Consider the following 18,172-nt stretch of genomic DNA (forward strand, 5'->3'; position numbering starts at 1 on the left):
ACTCCAATGCGAACACCGGGGCCTGCCTCGCCCAGCCCTGATGGATGGCGAGCCCTGCGGCTGGGCACAGACCAGCACCACAGCACGAGCGAGGCAACAGCCACCGCTGTGCCGGCTTGTCCGAATGCCGATGCAGGGGAGATGGAGGTTTGCAGGAGGGAGGAGGAGGAAGGTGTCGTCCTCCCCACGGCTCGGCGTCCATTCAGCCACAGGCACACGGCACACGCAGAGTGCTGGCTCAGCCAGCTCAGCTTCTTTGTTACCCGGGTAGGTTTTAACAGGGGGCAAGAGGCTCCCGGCTCAGCCAGCAGCACCGCAGGGAAGATGCTGAGCCACGCTGACTCCAGGGAGCAGCTTCAGCCCCTGCGTGCTGAACCGGTGCCACACTGTCCCCAGACACGAATGCCCGCAGCCAGGGGGACAGGGACGGCCACCTCTCGGGGCACAAGGCCATTCCCTGCTGTGCAGGGAAGCCCCGTCAGCACTAGCAAGCCGGGATTGCTGCCACCAGAGCAGACCCCTGGCAGGTAGGTCTGAAGGGGTAGGCTGGAGCTCTGCTCTGGAGCAAACCCTGCTCCGGGTGCTGGCTGGATGGGAAGGAGGTGCCGGTCCCTCCCTGGGGCAGAAGGAAGATGCGGAGGTTGCTCACAGAGCGTGGGCCAAGCTCCCTCCGACTCACAGCTACCCGTGACCCCCCTGCTCCCCAGGTGCTTCAGCCAAGGAATGTTCATGTGGGACCTACCGGACTGGATCTGCTTCATGTCCAAAACCTTGGTGGTGGCACTCATGTGATAGAGGGTTTGTAGGAGCTCATTGGCCTTGCGATACAGCGCGTGCGTGCCCAGACCTTCTCCCTGCCTGTTCTTGAGGAGGGAGACCTTGGGTACCTGTAGAGGCGGCAGGCTGGCCAGCTGCATCTTCATCTGGGCTCCCTGGGACCGACGGGGAGAAGGTCATTAGGGGCAGGGAGTTTACTTGGGAGGAATTGAGCAGAGAAAATGTGGTGTAAAGGCAGCAAAAAGGAGAGCCCAAATGAAAAAAAGGGACTTAAAACTATAGTGAAAACAACCAGAGGGTGGATCTTCCAAGGGTGGGAGCACGGAAGCCCACGGACAGCAGTGATGTCCCAAACGCACTAGGACACCAGAGGGAAGCCCTTGGACAACCAGCTGAGCACGTGTAGGACTTCTTGGGGAGCGGGAAACAGGTCGGCACCTCAGTACTTACAGAACCGTAACTCGCCAGTGGCCACGTATGTGACTCATTAGATTTAAGAACTATCATTAACAGCTTCATAGTTGTGCATAAGCATCTGCATAATTATATGTCTGTGAATTAATATTACTGGAATGTTATTCAGTTAATTAGATTACTTGCTGCTTTGCCAATTTCCTCACAGTGCGTTCATTAATCAATCAATGCCTTAATCAGTCTGCATCAGCTGGTATTTGGAGCCCCCAGTCTGAAGCGAGGGACCAAGGCTGGGCAGCGATGCCACCAGCACCCCCGGCTCTGCCGGCTGCTCCAGCTCCCAGCCGTTGACGCTGCACTCGGACCAAGCCCGTGGCTCGGCCCCTTCCCCAAAGGAGCCAAAGCCCCTTCCCCAAAGGAGCCAAAGCTCGTCACTAGCGGAGAGCTCGCTGCAAGCCCCACAGCAGAGCTGTGCTCCTGACCACCACCAGATGTGGTGGACTAAGCGCCCTTCCTCCAGCTCATCCCACGCGGACCACATCCCACGCAGACCTCCCTGGCCTCTTGGGACACGACTTTGTCCAAGACCACCAGCCGAAGGCAGGCACCAAGCCAGCACAAGCCCCCAGCCCAGAGCCTGTTGCTGGAGGAAGGCGAATGCCCCTGAGCAGTGCCGCAGCGCTGCAGGACAGCCCTTCCCTCGGGCTGCCGTGCTCCCAGGGCAGAGCCCAAGCCTCCTGCTGCAGGAACAGGAACGGGCACAGCCGTGCCCCGACTGGGCTCTTCGCAGAGCCCCTCTCTGTAAAGCAGAGTCCGACATGCCTCACCATTCCTGTTTCTTTTCCTGAGGAAACCCACAGCGTGGAGGACAGAGCTGTTCTGTGGTGTTGGAGGGAGCACATCACCGCCGGCAGTGCTGGCAGCAGCCGGACCCTCAGGCTGCACTGCCCGGCCCTGTGCTGTGGCATCCAGCTTCCCCCAGCCCTCCCTCCTCTCCTGCTCAACCTCCCAACACACGGCATGTCCAAGCTGCGGGGTCCGGTGTGCCGGGACCCACTGGGACCTGCTCAGCACTGCAGGCGCCCAGGGACCCGCTGCAGGGCAAGGCACCTCCCCACACCTCACCTTGAGCTCGCTGTTCTCGTTCTTGAGGTGCCTGATGCAATCCTGCAGGACTTCGATTTGCTGGAGAAGAAGAGGTGAGTCCTTCACCTGGACGGGTCCTGAACCGCCTCCCGTCACCTGGCCAGCACCGACACCTGCAGACAGGCACCAACAGCAGCAGCATCAGCAACCGTCACACGCGAGCGCGGGGCAGGACTGCTACAGCAGCACTGGACATGCAGACAGGCTCAGCAAAGGGACAAGTGTCTGCAGCGTGGGGGGAAGCAGCATCTGCTTGTGTGCACCCAGGCACCGATGGAGCCATCACAAGCATGCGGCACCTCCTGTCCCGCTCCCACGGAGAAGGCCAAGACACCAGCTGGCCAGGGCAGCACCTCACCCCCCCATGCCTCCTCAGCAGCCCGGCACCAGTCACTCCTGGTGCCCGCTTCCCGAAGGCTCGGGGCTGTGCCACGCTCTGGGCACTCCAGGGACCCGTCTCTCCGCTGCAGGAGTCACACCACTCTGCACCCATAGCAGTTTCATGCTCACCACTCCCTTCCCGGACTCCTGGTACTGTCCAGGAGTGCACCAGCCACGAGCTCCCCTGCAGCACAGGCTGCTCGGGACCTGAGCCGAGCGCTGCCCTTGAGCAGGACCTGCATCCTTCCCCCTGCTCCCAAACCAAGCCTTGTCCCAGGGCCATGCTTGGGTGTCTTGGGACACTAGTCCCCCCCGGCATGCACTTCTGGGGGCCGGAGGAGGCGGGGAGCACTGGCATGCTGGGGTGCAGTACTGTACCTCTCTGCTGTTCCTCTGCAGTACAAGGAGAGGAGCCAGAGGAAAGACAAGAAGAAGCAGAATTAAAGCCAAGGATCAAGTCTGAGAGGAGCCATGGCCAGAGGAGCTCTGGTCACCCATGGCTGTGTCCTGTGCTGAGCCCCGTCCCCTGACGCCGGGAGCAGCGACCATCCCAGCCGCCCCGCCAGGGCAGCGGGACTCCACGTGCTGCTGCTGCTGCAGGATCCGGCCAGGGCCGGCGAGCCCCGACCGCGTACACGGCTGTGAGCAACCCAAGCGGGACACGTGTGCACCCACGGCACGGCTCCTCCAGAGCTGCCCCACAACAGCCGCCTGTTGCTGTGGGTCCGAAGGCACGGTGATCCATGCTGACCTCCGAGGTGCTCCATCCGAGCCTCCCTGTGCAGGAGCGGAGGAGCGGCTCCCGCCAACTGCCCCGCTGCACCCAGTGTGCACTACAACCCTGAGAGCTGGGGTCCCCTCAGGCTGCGCTCCCTGTGCCCCCAGCTTCCCCCTCTGAAACGCAGCGCTCGTGAGCAGGCTGGTGCTGGCACAGTGCTCACAGCGCTGCACACACTGTTCGGGACCAAGAACACGCTGTCAGCGTCCCTGAGAGCCAGAGCTCGTGGCCGCAGCGACTCCGGGAGAGGCTGCAGCTCCACGAGGGCCAGGAGCTGCTGAATTCAGGAGCCAGGCTGCATCCAGGTGTTACCCAACACAGATCAGGTCAAAAGGATCAGGAACCTGCACCCACTGGATCGCTGCCGCGCTGGGGCCAGAGGGCCAGGCTGCTCCACAGCCACCCTGGTCACAGTCCTAAAGGACACCGGGGCGCTCAGTTTGGAAGGCCACACAATGTCCTACAGCCAGAGCTCCTGACAAAGATGCCAAAGACCCGGTCCTGCCACCAGGCGTTTTTTGTAGGACATGTCCTCCAGAGTGACAAGGAAGGTACTAACATCCCTGCTAGCCAGCACACGGACCTGCAACCTCAGCAAGCACCTATCCTGCACCATCACCCACCCCTTGCTGCTGGGCTTCACGAGAGCCCAGGAGGCACAGAGAAATGAGGTCTCATTCTCCGAGCCAGCCAGGTCAGAGCAGCAGAGCCCGAACAGCCCATCCGTGCCCTGGAGAGGCATGGCAGCGGAGGCAGGAGCTGCCTGCAGCAGCAAGAATGCGCCAGTGGGCAGGCACCGACCGCTAAATCTCCACGGGAGCATCCCCATGGGAGGACTGGCCCATGGGCTGGGCCGGGCAGTACCGGCATTCGCCTGCCCACAGCCACCAGAGCAGGGTGCCCTGCCACCAAGGGCCCCCCCAGCCCCAGCCAGCTGCAGGGACACCCCAGGCTAGCTCCTCAGAGGTGCCACCATTGCCCTGTCCGCCCAAGCACGGAGCTGCCGGACGCTGCTGGGGAGCTGCAGGCTCTCCGCACTCCCCGGTCGTCATTACAGCCTGAACACCTCCTGTCTTCTCCCCTGCCAGCCGCACCAGAGGCTCTGGCTTGCTGCGGGAGGGCCGGGCGGGCAGAGCAGTGAACTGTTGGAGCACCGTTCCCAGTCCGAGCTCCCGCGCTGCCTCCCAGGCAGGCGTCACAAAGACAGTGCAGGGAATCCTCTGCACAGCTCCTGGACTCTGTGTCAGGAGGAAATCCCAGGCTCCCTTTCCAGCCTGCAAATACCCCACACCAGCTGCAGAAGTGTTCCAGTGTTCTGGGGACGTTGGTTACGCACCTCCGGCAATGCCAGACACAATGGAGGCAACTCCAGAGGCAGGGGTGCCACGCAGGCCCTCGATGGTTCGCTTTGACTGGTTGTTCAAGCGCTGCTTCAGCTCCACCTTCTCTGATTCCAGCTGGTCGATATCTGCCTGAAGAGCATCCATGGTCTCCTCAAACTCCCTGGGAAGAGTGTACAGAGTCACAGCTGTCGCTGGAGATGCTCCTCCAAAGGAAAGAGGCAAGCAGTCCAGGACCTGAGAGCTCCTGGCTTTGTCATGCATCCTGCTACTGCTGTGCTTCAAGCACAAACCTGCTGATCCAGGAGCTGGAGCCCCACCAGCCTCTACTGCAGATTGCAGTATAATGCACAAAGAAAGTATTTGTCCATATTGAACACTTAGCCATTTTGCCCAGCTTGCAAGACAGTCCTCCCTCCACCCTGCAAGCTTGCACCTCCCTGCTTGTCCAAGGGCTCGCTCTGCCAATGGACCTGTGGCAAGAGATGCTTGGAGCACAGAAATGGTAGTAAGAACATGCCAGGACAACGGCCCTTCCCACAAAAGCATTTGAACTGGACCTTTCCCAGGACCCTCTGCCAGCCTGTGCTCTGCCGTGCACCATTAAAAAGTGCTGGCTCCCCCGCGGATCCTCCACCAACATCCCCCTCCATGAACATCCCCCTCCACTACGCCACAAACCCTGCCAGCCAGCCCGAAGGACCACCAGCTGTCCAGTCCTCAACAAGAGACCCTCCAACAGCAGCCCCATCTCGCACTTACTTCTCTTTCTTTTTGAGCAGCGTCTGGGTCTCATCCAGCTTCGTCTGTATCTTTTCCACACGGTCATCTGCATCCTTGGATGCACTGTCCAGCTTCTTCTCCAGGAGGCTGAGCCGCACATTTGCTTCGCTGAGCTCCTCGCCCTGGAGCGGCAGGAAAGAAATCAGAGCGCTCCAGGGCCCTGGGAATGGTGGGCCGTAGGAAAAGTTCCTTGCAGCACTTCATGGGAGCCTGCCCAGAAATCACAACGCCTATCCACTCTGCACCTATGCTTGGCACACACACCCATCACCAACACTTGTCATCCCAGAACATGGTGGGGCAAAGGCCAGGACAGTCTCTCGCAGGGAGTCACCAGCCAGACAGCACTTCCCTGACAACTGGAAGAATATTTCCAGGAGGAGATCTAGCTGGGACTCGGGACCATCAGCTCCACAGGCAACAAGTCACCTGGAGCACAAATGTGACCACTACAGCAGCAAACACCTCTTCACTGACCAGCCAGGAAGGCATAGATTGACTGAAGAACAGCTTACCTTGATCTTGAGGGACTTTTTCAGTTCTTTGATGACCGTCTCCCTGTCCTCCAGCTTAAGCCCCAGCCCCTCAGCATCGGTGATCTCTGCCCGAAGAGCTGCTGCCCGTAGGTCAGCAGGTGGGGTGGGCTGTAACGGAGACCAGAGGAACATGATACAAAATCAGTATTTTACAAAGAATTCCAGTAATTGCAGATGGGGCCACAGGGCAAGAGGGGGACCATTCCCAGTCTCCCCGAATGTTGCAGGCAACTGCTGCACCTCCTCAGCTCTCTGCCCCCCCAACGCACCCAGAAGACCCTCCAGCCAGGGGAAGCAGCAGCAGGACTGTGGGAGATTATGGAGCAGCTCAGATGCTCTGGCTCTGCGCAAGGCCCCTGCCACAGCCAAAGCCCACCTTGGTCTGTGGTCTGTCCGCATCGTATTCTCCCTCTTGCATAGCCGTGGCCATCTTGTTCATGGTTGCGATGAGGATGCTGCAAGACTGACGCAGACACTCGTAGGGGTTGATGCCCTGGGTGCCGTAGATCTGCAAAGGACGGAAAGAAAGTGGTAGGTGCCCCTGGGCTGGGCTCACAGTCACCATTACAGCCCCCTCCCGACTCCCCACAATGTGCCACAGGCCTTGAGCGGCCGCAGTCCCTTTAGTGCAGCTGCAAAGCCAGCTGCGGGGAAGGACAGCACGGAGCAAGGGACCACAAAGCCCTCCACGTTTTGGCGTTCCCTGGCCATATTCCCAGGAGTTTGCTCCCAGCCTCCACAAGGCTCTCCCATATGGAGCTGCTCACAGGCAGGTCTGTAGCGCTGGAGTGAGACGGTTCCCGGCTTTACCCTGCTGCAGCAGGGAATGAGGGGCAGACGGGAAGGGAGTTTCCTACCTGCTCGCTCGCTTTGAAGGCCAGATCCTCCAGCTTCACTGCCAGCAGCCCCTCGTTCTCTGCCAGAGGAGCAATCATCTGTGCCCCAGCAGCGGCCACCTCCTGCAGCACGGCCACCACCCACGTCAGGTGCTTGCGGCAGTCCAGGAGCGTGTCCGACACCTGGAAGTCGGGCAGAAGCAGGATGGTTGGGAAAGGCAGAGACAAACAGGTTGCTTTCCAGCTCGCTTCCCAGGCACAATGGCTCCTGGCTGCACAACACTTGCCTTGCCCTAGTCTGACAGCTATTGAGATTTTAACTTGCTTCTGAAGCATCACTAGGAAGATGGGAAACACCAGGAAAGATAGAAAGAAACTCACAGCTGGAGAAGATTAGGTTAAAAAGTCCATGTCTCTGTCCCGACTAGAAACACGAAGCCCAGAGACACTACCTCCCATCTCAGCTTGCACCATTTTCCTCCATTTGTGCAGTGGGCTGCTGCTCAGCTTAAGCAGGGCACACCAGCATGCTCCCTCCCTGGAGCCACCAAGGACAGCAGTGATCTAACAGCGTTTGATGCTAGCCCAGTACAGCCCACAGCTCCCAGTATGTGGCTAAGATGGCCCCATGCGGGGCAGTGCTAGGGTGTCCTGCTCTGCCAGCCAGCTCACCTGCTGCCCGAAGCCCAGTGCTGCAGGGATACCCGGAGCGTCCGTCCCAGGCATGCGGCGCCTGATCTTCTTGCAGAACTGGCGAATATCACTGCACGAGGTCTCCAAGTCCTTGAGGAGGATGGCAAGGTCGGATGCCTCCTGCCCAGCCTAGGGTGTAGAGAAAGGACTTCAGAAAAACTGACAGATGTGAGGGGAACCCAGCACAACCCTGCAGAGCCACTCCGAGCGTGTCCTACCTGGAGGAAGGATCGCAGCCGGCACACCTCCACCCCCATGCAGTCCAAGGCACTCTGGGTGAACTGCAGAGCACAAACACAGGTACCGTCAGCTTGGGGCAAAGCAGAGACCAGGCAAGAGAGCTGCTCTAGGGCAAACTGGGGCTTTGGTCTTGGGCATTTCAGGGCGGACCCTCTGTACACCACCCTGCCACAACTCCAGGATTTACAGGAGCAGGAAAACAGGCTGAGGCATTCAGTCAATTTTTGTTTTACTCCATGGGGCACAGGACACCAGTACTTCCCTTAGAAGCTCAGGGCAGTACAACACTCCCGCTTAGACACTAGGTTCTCCACACTCTCCTTGCTGCTCTTCTCTTTCTACCCAGACATCTGCAGGGCAAATTGCCCCATGTCTTCTTCCCCTTTCTGTGACCTGGGAGCCCTCATCACCTCTGTGCCACCAGTGGCAGCAGGAGCTGGGGAAAAGTGACAGCAACGGGGAGAGGGGTAGAAGAGGCACTTCAACTCACAAAGTGATCTCAGGGGGGAGCAGAAAGGGCAAAGGCAGAAAACACGCAACAAGGAAAGAGTCAGGTTATTTTTCCCCACTTCACCTTGATGTGGTCGGCCAACTGCATCGTGCAGTCTTCAGCCTGGTCAGCCAGGTGGATGCTGTACAGATGCTAGGTGAGGAGAGAGATCAGCAAGAGATCAGCACCCCTCAAATGTTTCCACACATGCAAGCAAACAAACCAAGTGGGAAAATGCATGACAAAAAGTCCCAAACATTGAGGGTTTGGCCTAATTTTTAATTGGAAGTGAAAACTCTTGCAGTGACCCCCACCAGATTCCCTCTGAACGCTCTGCCCTCCGAAAGAGCTGGTGGCCCTTAACTCAAAGGGTCAGCAACCCTGGCCTGCAGCACAGAGGTACAGAAATCCAGGACAGGAGAACCACATCCTTTCTGCCTGCGTCCTCCCAGGGACAGAGAACACAGCCCCCAGGTGACACAGTCACAGGCTCATGTCCTGCGTGCTCCAGGGGCGAAAAACATCCAAAGGCAAGTGCTACCAGCGAGCTTATTCACAGCTTGTCAATGTGCCACATGAACGATGTATCCAAGGACATAATTTCCAGCCGTGGCACACGCTGGTGAGGTTGCACCAGTTCCCCGCCCTGCAGGTCAGAAACGCCCCGAGCTTGGCCAAGAGCCTGTCGCTCTCGGCTCCACAGACCCACCTGGTAGTACTTGATGGCTTTGGTCAGCGGCTCCACATTGACCGTCTCGTCCAGCTGGTCCTTGTGCAGCAGCTCGATCAGGAAGTCCAGCGAGCGCTCGTGGACGCTCATCTCAGGGTATAGCATCCCCACCTTCTTATACACCTCCACGCTGCATTTGTTCAGGGCCCTGGTAGGGGAACACAGGCACGGTCAGCTTGGCTGGGACAGGCGCATGCTCCAGACAGCATCAATACAGGGCTTGGCTGCTGGGTGCCAATCTCAGACCACTGGAATCCCCCAGGACTGCCAGCCGGACCCCCAGGAGCACTGTAGCTAGAGAGCAGTTAACAAAAGTCAAAACGTCTGTAGAAAACCAGAGTATGAGATAGGCTGCCTGGGTGCTACAGGAAAGGGAGCCACTGAACAGAAAAACACTCAGTTCTCTAGGCCAGAACTCAGTGCTGGAGGCAGGAGAAGACTTGCCGCCTAGCACCACGTCCTGGTTTCGGCTGGGATAGAGTTAATTGTCTTCCCAGTAGCTGGTATAGTGCTATGTTTTTGAGTTAGGTATGAGAAGAATGTTGATAACACTGATGTTTTCAGTTATTGCTAAGTAATGTTTAGTCTAAAGTCAAGGGTTTTTCCGCTTTTAAGGCGTAGCCAGCAAGAAGGCTGGAGAGGCGCAAGAAGTTGGGAGGAGACACAGCCAGGGCAGCTGACCCAAAATGGCCAAATGGGTATTCCACATCATGTGACGTCATGCCCAGTTTATAAACGGGGGGGAGTTGGGGTGGGGGGGATCACCGCCCAGGAACTAACTGGGCATTGGTCGGTGGGTGGTGAGCAATTGCATTGTGCATCACTTGTATATTCCAATCCTTTTATTATTACTATTGTCACTTTATTAGTGTTTTATCATTATTAGTTTCTCCTTTTCTGTTCAATTAAACTGTTCTTATCTCAACCCACGAGTTTTACTTTTTTTTTTTCTGATTCTCTCCCCCATCCCACTGGGTGGGGGGGGAGTGAGTAAGCGGCCGTGTGGTGCTTAGTTGCTGGCTGGGGTTAAACCACGACACACCAGCAATACACCAGGCGATCTAACAAGTTCATCAGCCATGCTAGTGCAGAACCAAAGGGATGTCTCAGCAATCTCAGGGATGTTTCAAACTGAGCCACTTTGCTGGGAGCAAAGCTGAGCACACCTCACGGTGAGTACCTTGCCCGGTCACAGCTGTTTTGGTGCCTGACAGCATTTCCCAGTCTCTGAGGAAAGCCCTGGCTCGGCAGTGCTGTCAGGGCACTGCCCAGCAATGGGCTCACACTGATCAAGCGCTCAGGCTGACACTCAGTGAAACCTTCCCCACAGGAGTAAGCCCTGCGCACTCGTGGAAGAGGGCACTGGGCTGCAAGGGAGAGCCTGCTCTTGGGGACTGAAGTCCAGAGCCAACTCCAAACGCAATCAAGCTCAGCAAGAGACTGCAATGCATCTCCTGGCAGGATAGATGGAAAAAAAAAAAATCAGTGCAGCAAGGCTACTTCTGGCCTCAAGACACGGTCACAGCTGAATAACGAGCAACACGTGCTAGAGGATTGGATCCCTTCTCATGTCAATTCTTGGGAGGAAAACAAGGAAGGAGTTACAAGAGAAGTAAATACTCCCATCACAAGGCAATAAACGGGATCCCTCAGCTTTCTTCCAGCCTAGCTGCCAAGATATCTTTAACTCCAGTGGGGACCAGGCCTTGCTGTGATGCTGCAGAGCTCCTCCATGCTTCCAGATGGTGCAGCGGGTGGGGATCGAGGGTGAGGAGAAGGGCTGGGTACTCACTGTTCATATTTGTGCAGCGTAGCCTGAAGGAGGCTCAGGGAATAGACCAGCCCAGCAGCAAAGCTCAGCTGCTCTCCCGCTGCACCCCTGAGGCCGGTGCGCTCTGCACAGTTTTCGTTCAGATCAAACTTCTCCTGAGCCTGTTTGCTGATCAGTTCAGCCTGTTGGGGAAGAGGGCAAACCTTCAGAGTCTTCCTGTGCTTGCTCTGATCTGTTGCACTTAGCCACAGACCAGCCAAACACCTCCCACACACTCCCAAAAAGCAAGCTTTCCTGGGAAAGATTTCTGCAGAAGAGAAGGGGAATAAAGAAGGACAGCAGACCACCAATCCCCTGGCCAGTGCTGCAAGACACCGAGGCTCACAGGCCTGCCCTGCCCGAACTGGCAGGCTCGACCCACCAGTACCACAGCTGGGTGCTCCAACTACCGACCTACCACCACCTGCGGGCAGGGACTCCCGCTTCCTCCTCCTCCTCCCTTCTCCCAGACAATTTCAAAAGTTCTCCAAGTAAACATTCAAAATCCCAACTTCAGCTGGGACAGAAAGGAAAGATATATTTCCCGCAGAGCCGCGGCACAGCCACCGACTCCTGGTTAGCCCCAGTGGCACAGCGGGTTTGAAGATGACACTCCAAGCCCCATCAGCCCAGCGCAGGAAACAGCCCCAGCTCAAAGCTTCAAAGGAAGAATTAGCACAAGCTCTTGACGAGGCCTAACTCCGCCAGGCAGGCGGGAGCCGAGGCACCCATCCCACCTTGCAGATGAGCCGAGGGATGAGCAGCAGCACCAGGATGCAGTCATGGTCCCCTCCGTGGCGCAAGAAGCTGTCGGGCATGAAGGATGTGAGGAGGGAGACGTGCCGGTTGGCCTGCTGCACCTCCATCTGCCGCAGCTCCATCTCGATGGCCTGCAGGAGACACAGGGTCAAGGCAGCCCGCTCAGTCCCCTCCCCAGCCCGCTGCGTCCCAGCCCATTCAGTATTTTACAAAGTCGGAGACTCTTTCCTCCTGGGACACAGCTAACACCTCGCTCCCTGGCTGTCACAGGAAACATTTCTCATTATGACCAACAGGTGCTCTGTGGAGGTGCCCAGGGACTGGTCTGGAGCTCTGCTCTAACCCTGGGTACAGGGTACACCATGTATCTGTGCTCACAAGCATTCTTTCTTTCCTGCCAGCGTTCACAGTGTGATAAAAACAATGCTTACATTGTCAGCTCTGAGCACGCTCTTTCACAAGAAAACATCCCTTTTTGCACAGCAGTATTTGAACTTTGACATTTCTCTTAGGAGAGAGAAACATCCTGACAGTCGCCTCAGCCCGTTTCCACGGCTGGCACAAGCACCACAGGCCAACGCCGAGACCTGTGCCCCCACCAGGCCAGCCCCACTGCATGGGGAATACCCACTCCGAGCCTGGCACCCACATGCCGGTGCCATGCCTCAGTGCCACTGCTTCAGGAGCCTCACACACGGGAAAGAATGTACCCTGTTCAGTTCACATGCCTGGTGCACAGCTCTCCTGCTGGCCCTACCTTAGCATGGGCTTTCGTCTCTGCAAATTTAATCTTGAAGTCAAACATCTCGGGAGGAGGCTGCTGCTGCTTCTCAGCAGACGCTTCTTGCTGACTCATGAGTTCTCGGTTCACGTCCTAAGCACAGAAAGAAGCTGCGATTACACATAGAGACAAGCAGCACAGAGGGGATCTGTAATCCCACACCCTCTGCAGTACATACACACCTCACCTCCCAATGCCCCCTTCCTTGGGGAGGGCAGGGGCGGATCACCGGGGGCTCATTGTGCAACACACACAATGATGGATGAAAGTAAGGAAGAGGAATGTAAGTGCTTTCCAAATGCTCGGCTGACCACACAATGTATTGAAGCCAAGGAATCCACACAGACTCATTACCCATCTCCTTTCGCTGCCAGCAAAGCCCAGGAGGACCAAGCCCAGTGCTGGAACAACCCCATGCTATTCTGTCTCGTCCAGGACTTGGTTCCCAAGCCTGGAGCACAAGCAGCACATCGCAGTAAAAAGCTGAAGCAGCCATGTGTTCAGAAGTATTTTACAGCGCTGACTTCAGCAGGGGCTCTGCCAGCAAGCCCCATCTGGACACAGGCAGAAGGACAGGCAGGGCTGTCAGAGGTCACAAGAAGCACATGCAGTCTGGCACTGCTAGAGGTCCCCAGGAAAGCTCAATTAGGAACCTGCTCTCCAGCATTAGCCATCTGTGTTCTGCCGTGCCCATCTCCCACGAGAGCAGGAGGCAGTGTGCCATTCCTGCCCCCAGGGACCACCTCCTCTGGTAATGCTCTTGCCTACATACGCTCAGTCTCCTCGTCACCGAGGTGGGCTCCCAGAGGAGCACAGCTCCAGCGGGAACTGCCCCGCTGCCGTGCCAGGGGCACCAAAGGGTCGCACCTGAAGGTGTGCAGTCAGCTTTCTGTATTTTTTGATGGTCTGCTGGTAGTCGGCCACGGTCTCCTGCGCAGCCTCCACACGCTTCTCCGCCTCACGGACCCGCGCCGATGCCATATCCAGCTGCTCCCGTAACTCCAGCTCTGTCTCCCGGGCATTTTCCTGCAGCTCGTCATTCATCTCGTTCATGGCTTCCTGGCAAGGAGGAGGCAGCACGGGATGCAGTTACACCACAGCCTAGCAAGCGACAGCAGTTGGGCATTTTTGGAGCAGGGCAGAGGGGCACCTCAGGGTGTCAGGGGCATATTCTGCAGAGCAGAAGGGTGCACTGTTGGGAAGCAGCACCGAGCGTAATGCCTGCAGAGAGGTTTCCCAGTCCCCCCTGCACCGCTGCCAGGCAGTTCACAGCACCTTGGGCAGCCTCACTGCCAGGCAGTTGGCTGGACCAGCCCTTACATCAGCCCAGCCACACACCAGGCACGAAGCAAGCGGCGCAAGCCCTCCAGTACCAGCCCTTACTCCAGAGGAGTCCGTCTTACCAGGTCCCCGACAGTCTCGCGCAGCTCCCGGACCTTCTCCTCCAGGTCTAAGTTTCTCTCCGTCAGAGTCTCCACCATCTCTTCAGCACCCAAAGCAGCATCCACCTGCAAGCACACACCACATCATCCTCCAACCTGGAGCTCAACACGCTGCAGCAAGCAGCTCAAAAATCCTTTTATACCACTGGGGGATCACTCTGCCAAGCTGTGGGACATGGCTGATAAATCCGTCTCCCCATCCTGAGGTGACAGTTTGCCAGACAGTGCTTAAGCTCCCTCCTGATAGCAGAGAACAGCATCCCTCAGGAGAGCAAACAATTCAAACCAGAACAGCCAGCAGCCCCAGAAGGAAAAGCACATGAGAAGAGAGGCTTGGCTTTGGCTCTTAGAGATGTTACTGGCTCTTTAGCTGCAGCATCAGGGCACAAGTTTGAACAGTTCCAGGTCAGTGTAAATGATGCTGACCTTCAGGCTGAGCCGTGGCAGACTTGTGACAATGCTTTCCAAGCTCCCTGTCCCCCCAACCTAGGCAAGCAGTTATACACTCACAGTATTAATGGAGGAATGGGCATTTCAGTCTTTGCATTAAGAAGCATCACCTCTGCTAGCAGCCCACCTTTTACCTAACTCAGGCTAATGCTCAGAGAGCATGAGGCCAGCTTCCCTCCAGAACTGCAGTTCAGAGGAATTGCACAGGCTGTTCTGCAGTGAATGAAGAATCTTCTTAAGGGCTGCCCCACACCTGCACTGACATCTCAGCCTGGCCAGGAACAAGCCTCATGAAGATCACCCAGGCAGGAAGATGTAATGGATCAGCGCTGAGCGAGCAGCAAACGCAGACCAGCCCTGGAAAGCAGGACACATCATCCATGTCCTGTGTTCAAGAGCCACCCTATGGCCAAGCAGAGTCCAGCACAGTTCCGCTGCTGGAACAGGTTTTGCTTTTACACAGGCACCCAGAAGTATTAGTCCCTGCAGATGTGTTACCGAGCATGGCTCTCCAAGAGTGACTGACAGAAAGCGTTCTGTGCCAGGAGGTGACCCAAGCTTGCCTGACAGGAGTTGCTCAATGCCCCAAATGGCCGCAAACTTCCCCTCCCCGCCTATCCTTCCTCCAGCAGACTCACCTGCTCCTTTAGCTCATCAACCGTTTTCTCTGCCTGCTTCACCTCCTCCTGAAGCTTCTCTCTCTGCTGACGCAGGGACTCCAGCTCTGTGTTTTTCTTCTCCATTTGCTTTTGAAGCTTCACGTGTTCCTGCTTCTCTGATGCAGACAAGTCCCGCATCCTTTGACAGAGCAACCAGACCCATCACAAGCCCAGCAGAGACCCAGGTACCAGAGCAAGAGAAGCCATTCCCTTCCCAGCTTCTCTTGGTTGGCACCAGCAGAGTCAAGACCCCCTGCCTGTGCTGGCACCGGCTGCCCATCAGCAGTGCGAGCAGAGCTCCTTTGGAGCCTCTCGCAGCCCCTCCCTGGGGGGGACACAAGCAGCGTCCCCAGAGAACAGCTCATTAACAGCAAGGGATGGGGGTGAATCAGTGCCTGAGATGGCACCTTCCTTTGAAAGAATGAGAGCAGTAGGGGATGGAGAGAACAGAAGAGGAGAATGTAGAAAAATAGACAACAGACAGGCAGGAAAGAATAGCTGTAAATGGAACAGGCCAAAGCACAGAAAGGAAGAACCCAGTGAGCAAAGAAAAATAAGTCACAATCACAGCCTTTCACGGTGTAAAAGGGAAGGTCAGCAGCAGAAAGAAGACAAAGCACAGACAAGGAAAGGTGCTTCATCATGCACTGAGAACAGAGCTTTGCTTATGTGTACATTGAGGCCCCTGTGCGAACAGCTCTGCTAACAGCCCCAAAGTGGCTCTGCCCAGAGCGTGGATGTGCTGGGAGCTGCTCTCACTTGGACCTTCTTTATACCTCCCACCCCAAACACACACTGGTTTGGAAGTCCTTGCAAGGCAGTTTCTTGTGTTTCCCATCAGGAGGGGATGCTTCCACCTCCTCTACCTCTTCCCGGCCTACAGGAATAATTGTCTTTAAGCACAGGCTGTTCTCTGCACCAAAGGCAACACAGCATGCTGCACACACTGAACCACAGCCACACAGGAGGAGTGAGGTGGGACAGAAAGCAGTGGTGTGGTTACCAGAGGGATGCCACCTGAACATGTGGCTTCCAGAAAGAAAAGCCCCAAAGCCCTAAGCCCCGGCAGATGGGCTTGACCAGGGAAAGGCAACAACCAGGTCCCAGGCTCAAGAAACCTGAAGCAGGACCTGCGCAGGAGGCGTCTGGAGAACTGTCCTGTACAGGCTGCTTGAATAAACCTGCAGCTGTGCTGGAGAAGCAGAGCACTGCATGCACAGAGGAATGAAATACAGAAGCTTTCTGAAGCGGCTCATTTTCTCCCGATCTACAATAGTTTCCAGTGACAAGAGATTCCCCCTTCTCTGTTGCATGCTTAAAGGAGCACCAGAGCTCAGAAACAACCCAAGACCAGCTAGCAGGTGTTACATCAGCTGCTCAGGGGAAGTATTTGTATCAGTGCTCTGACACAAACTCCTATTAGGCTAAGAGAGCGTGAGATGCCATAGGAAGGAACTCACTGGCAGCACCCCAGCCTTTGGGGAGCACAAGTGGTCTCCTACCTTACAAGAGCTTCCTTGAGTCTCGCGTTTTGCTCTTCCAACTGTTTGACTTGGTAACTGGATGCTGCTCCATCTGAGCCTGCAGTAGAAAGGAAGCATTATTCTGCTTGTGTAGAAATAGCAGCTGCTAAACAGATCCAGTTCTCTTAACGCTAAGTGATGTTACAAACACCAGTAAGAGGACAGCTACATCACACCAAGGGGAAACACATCAGTCCCTCTCCTGCAACTGAGCAAAACTGAAGCCTGGTGCATAACACTGGTGTTCATAGGCTGGGAGATTCCCCTGATACCACCAAAGCCAGCTAGTGCAGATGAAGAATCACTGTACCAACCTACAGACTGTACCCGAGCAGCCGCTGGGTTATGGCAGTGGCACGACACTGGATACTGTGAGTGCTCTCAGCTCTCAACCCTCCTGGCCCTCACAATTCAGTGAAAACAAACTCAAATCAAAGACGTTGCTCATGTCAGAAATTTCCACATCTCCCTGCAGACTGCTCTTGTCCTCCCTGCATTTTTCCCAGTTCCTCGGCATGTCAACATTTCTGTCATATCCCTCAGCCTCCCTGATCATCTGCTGCTTCTATGGGTTTGATTTTGTTTTCCAGTGAATGCCAATACTACAAGTGTTTAAAGGCTGGCTTGTTTCCTGCTGCGTATAATTTTAAAGCTCACCTTGAACACCAAGAACTAAGAGGCCACAGGGGAATCAAAACAAGGGTAATGCACTGGTTTTGAAGCTGTGCTTAGTGTGAAACTGGGAGGTTGGATCAGTAAGAAACAAAAGCAGTTGTTACCTCCCACATAAAGTCTGTCCCAGTCAAACACTTTTTGTGGTGGGATCCACTGTCCCCAGGAAAATGACAAGCATTAAAACTAAGCCTGAGCTCCTCTAAGCCCAGGACAGGACCACTTGTCCCCAGACTCAAAAGCACAGCAGCTCCATCTCTGCCTTCTCAGTGAGGCTGGGACTCCAGTGAAGATGAAGCTGAGCTGCTGCTTGCTGCTGACCTGCCCACGTGTGATGGTTGTACCTCTGCCTGCCAAGCAGGGCTGGGGACGCAGCAGAAAGCACCAGCAGCTGCCGGGGGAAATCACAGAGGCAAAGCCTCAGCCCCACCGCAACCAGCAGTGAGGAGCCACCAGTGCTCCAAGGCAGTCAAGCGTTCTCCTCCCCGGTGGGGAGCTACCTTGTGCAGTGGGACCCAGGCTGAAATCACCCAAAAGCTGAGCCCTTCCCACCTTTCTCTTCAATCTCATGCTTCAAGATCTCCAGGTCCATCGTGAGATATTCCACCTTCTCTTTCAGGGAGTCCACCTCCTGCTGCAGGGACTCTGCTCGCTCTTCTGCCATCTCCTTATCCAGAGTTGCCATTTCAATCGCGTCGGCAGTGTCTGCCATCTCCTCCATGTAGCGCTCCTTGGCTTCCAAGGCATCTTTGGCTTCCTGTGGTCAAGCATATAGGGGTGAGAAGACCCTGGAAGCCCAAGGCCAACGATGGAGAGACCCTCTCACACACAACAAGCCTTGGACAATTATGTCTCTCATGGCTGTCCCAAAGGAGGATCAAGTCCAATTAACAACAGCTTATCTGGGCTGAGAGGGGAAGGCCCACTGCCAG

At 56.3% G+C, this 18,172-nt stretch overlaps 1 protein-coding gene across 9 annotated transcripts in view; it reads right to left on the reverse strand.

The window, feature by feature from the left end:
- DCTN1 (dynactin subunit 1) overlaps nucleotides 1-18,172 on the reverse strand; it is a 72,854-nt gene that overhangs the window by 1,132 nt on the left and 53,550 nt on the right. For 5 of the 9 annotated variants that reach the window (XM_052780936.1, XM_052780931.1, XM_052780929.1 and 2 more), the window contains 20 exons: nucleotides 17,793-17,997; nucleotides 16,548-16,626; nucleotides 15,025-15,184; nucleotides 13,898-14,002; nucleotides 13,362-13,553; nucleotides 12,471-12,587; nucleotides 11,692-11,844; nucleotides 10,937-11,097; nucleotides 9,124-9,292; nucleotides 8,499-8,567; nucleotides 7,903-7,965; nucleotides 7,664-7,813; nucleotides 7,013-7,174; nucleotides 6,532-6,663; nucleotides 6,135-6,263; nucleotides 5,599-5,741; nucleotides 4,833-4,999; nucleotides 3,097-3,111; nucleotides 2,317-2,450; nucleotides 743-932 (listed from right to left, as the gene is read on the reverse strand). In XM_052780936.1, coding sequence (XP_052636896.1) covers nucleotides 743-932; nucleotides 2,317-2,450; nucleotides 3,097-3,111; nucleotides 4,833-4,999; nucleotides 5,599-5,741; nucleotides 6,135-6,263; nucleotides 6,532-6,663; nucleotides 7,013-7,174; nucleotides 7,664-7,813; nucleotides 7,903-7,965; nucleotides 8,499-8,567; nucleotides 9,124-9,292; nucleotides 10,937-11,097; nucleotides 11,692-11,844; nucleotides 12,471-12,587; nucleotides 13,362-13,553; nucleotides 13,898-14,002; nucleotides 15,025-15,184; nucleotides 16,548-16,626; nucleotides 17,793-17,997 — 2,695 coding nt within the window. Of the gene's footprint in view, nucleotides 1-738; nucleotides 933-2,316; nucleotides 2,451-3,096; nucleotides 3,112-4,832; nucleotides 5,000-5,598; nucleotides 5,742-6,134; nucleotides 6,264-6,531; nucleotides 6,664-7,012; nucleotides 7,175-7,663; nucleotides 7,814-7,902; nucleotides 7,966-8,498; nucleotides 8,568-9,123; nucleotides 9,293-10,936; nucleotides 11,098-11,691; nucleotides 11,845-12,470; nucleotides 12,588-13,361; nucleotides 13,554-13,897; nucleotides 14,003-15,024; nucleotides 15,185-16,547; nucleotides 16,627-17,792; nucleotides 17,998-18,172 lie in introns of all 9 variants that reach the window. The other 4 variants (XM_052780934.1, XM_052780937.1, XM_052780932.1 and 1 more) reach the window with 3 other exon arrangements.

This window comes from Harpia harpyja, chromosome 2 (genome assembly GCF_026419915.1).
Source record: "Harpia harpyja isolate bHarHar1 chromosome 2, bHarHar1 primary haplotype, whole genome shotgun sequence".
Classification (NCBI taxonomy): Eukaryota; Metazoa; Chordata; class Aves; order Accipitriformes; family Accipitridae; genus Harpia; species Harpia harpyja.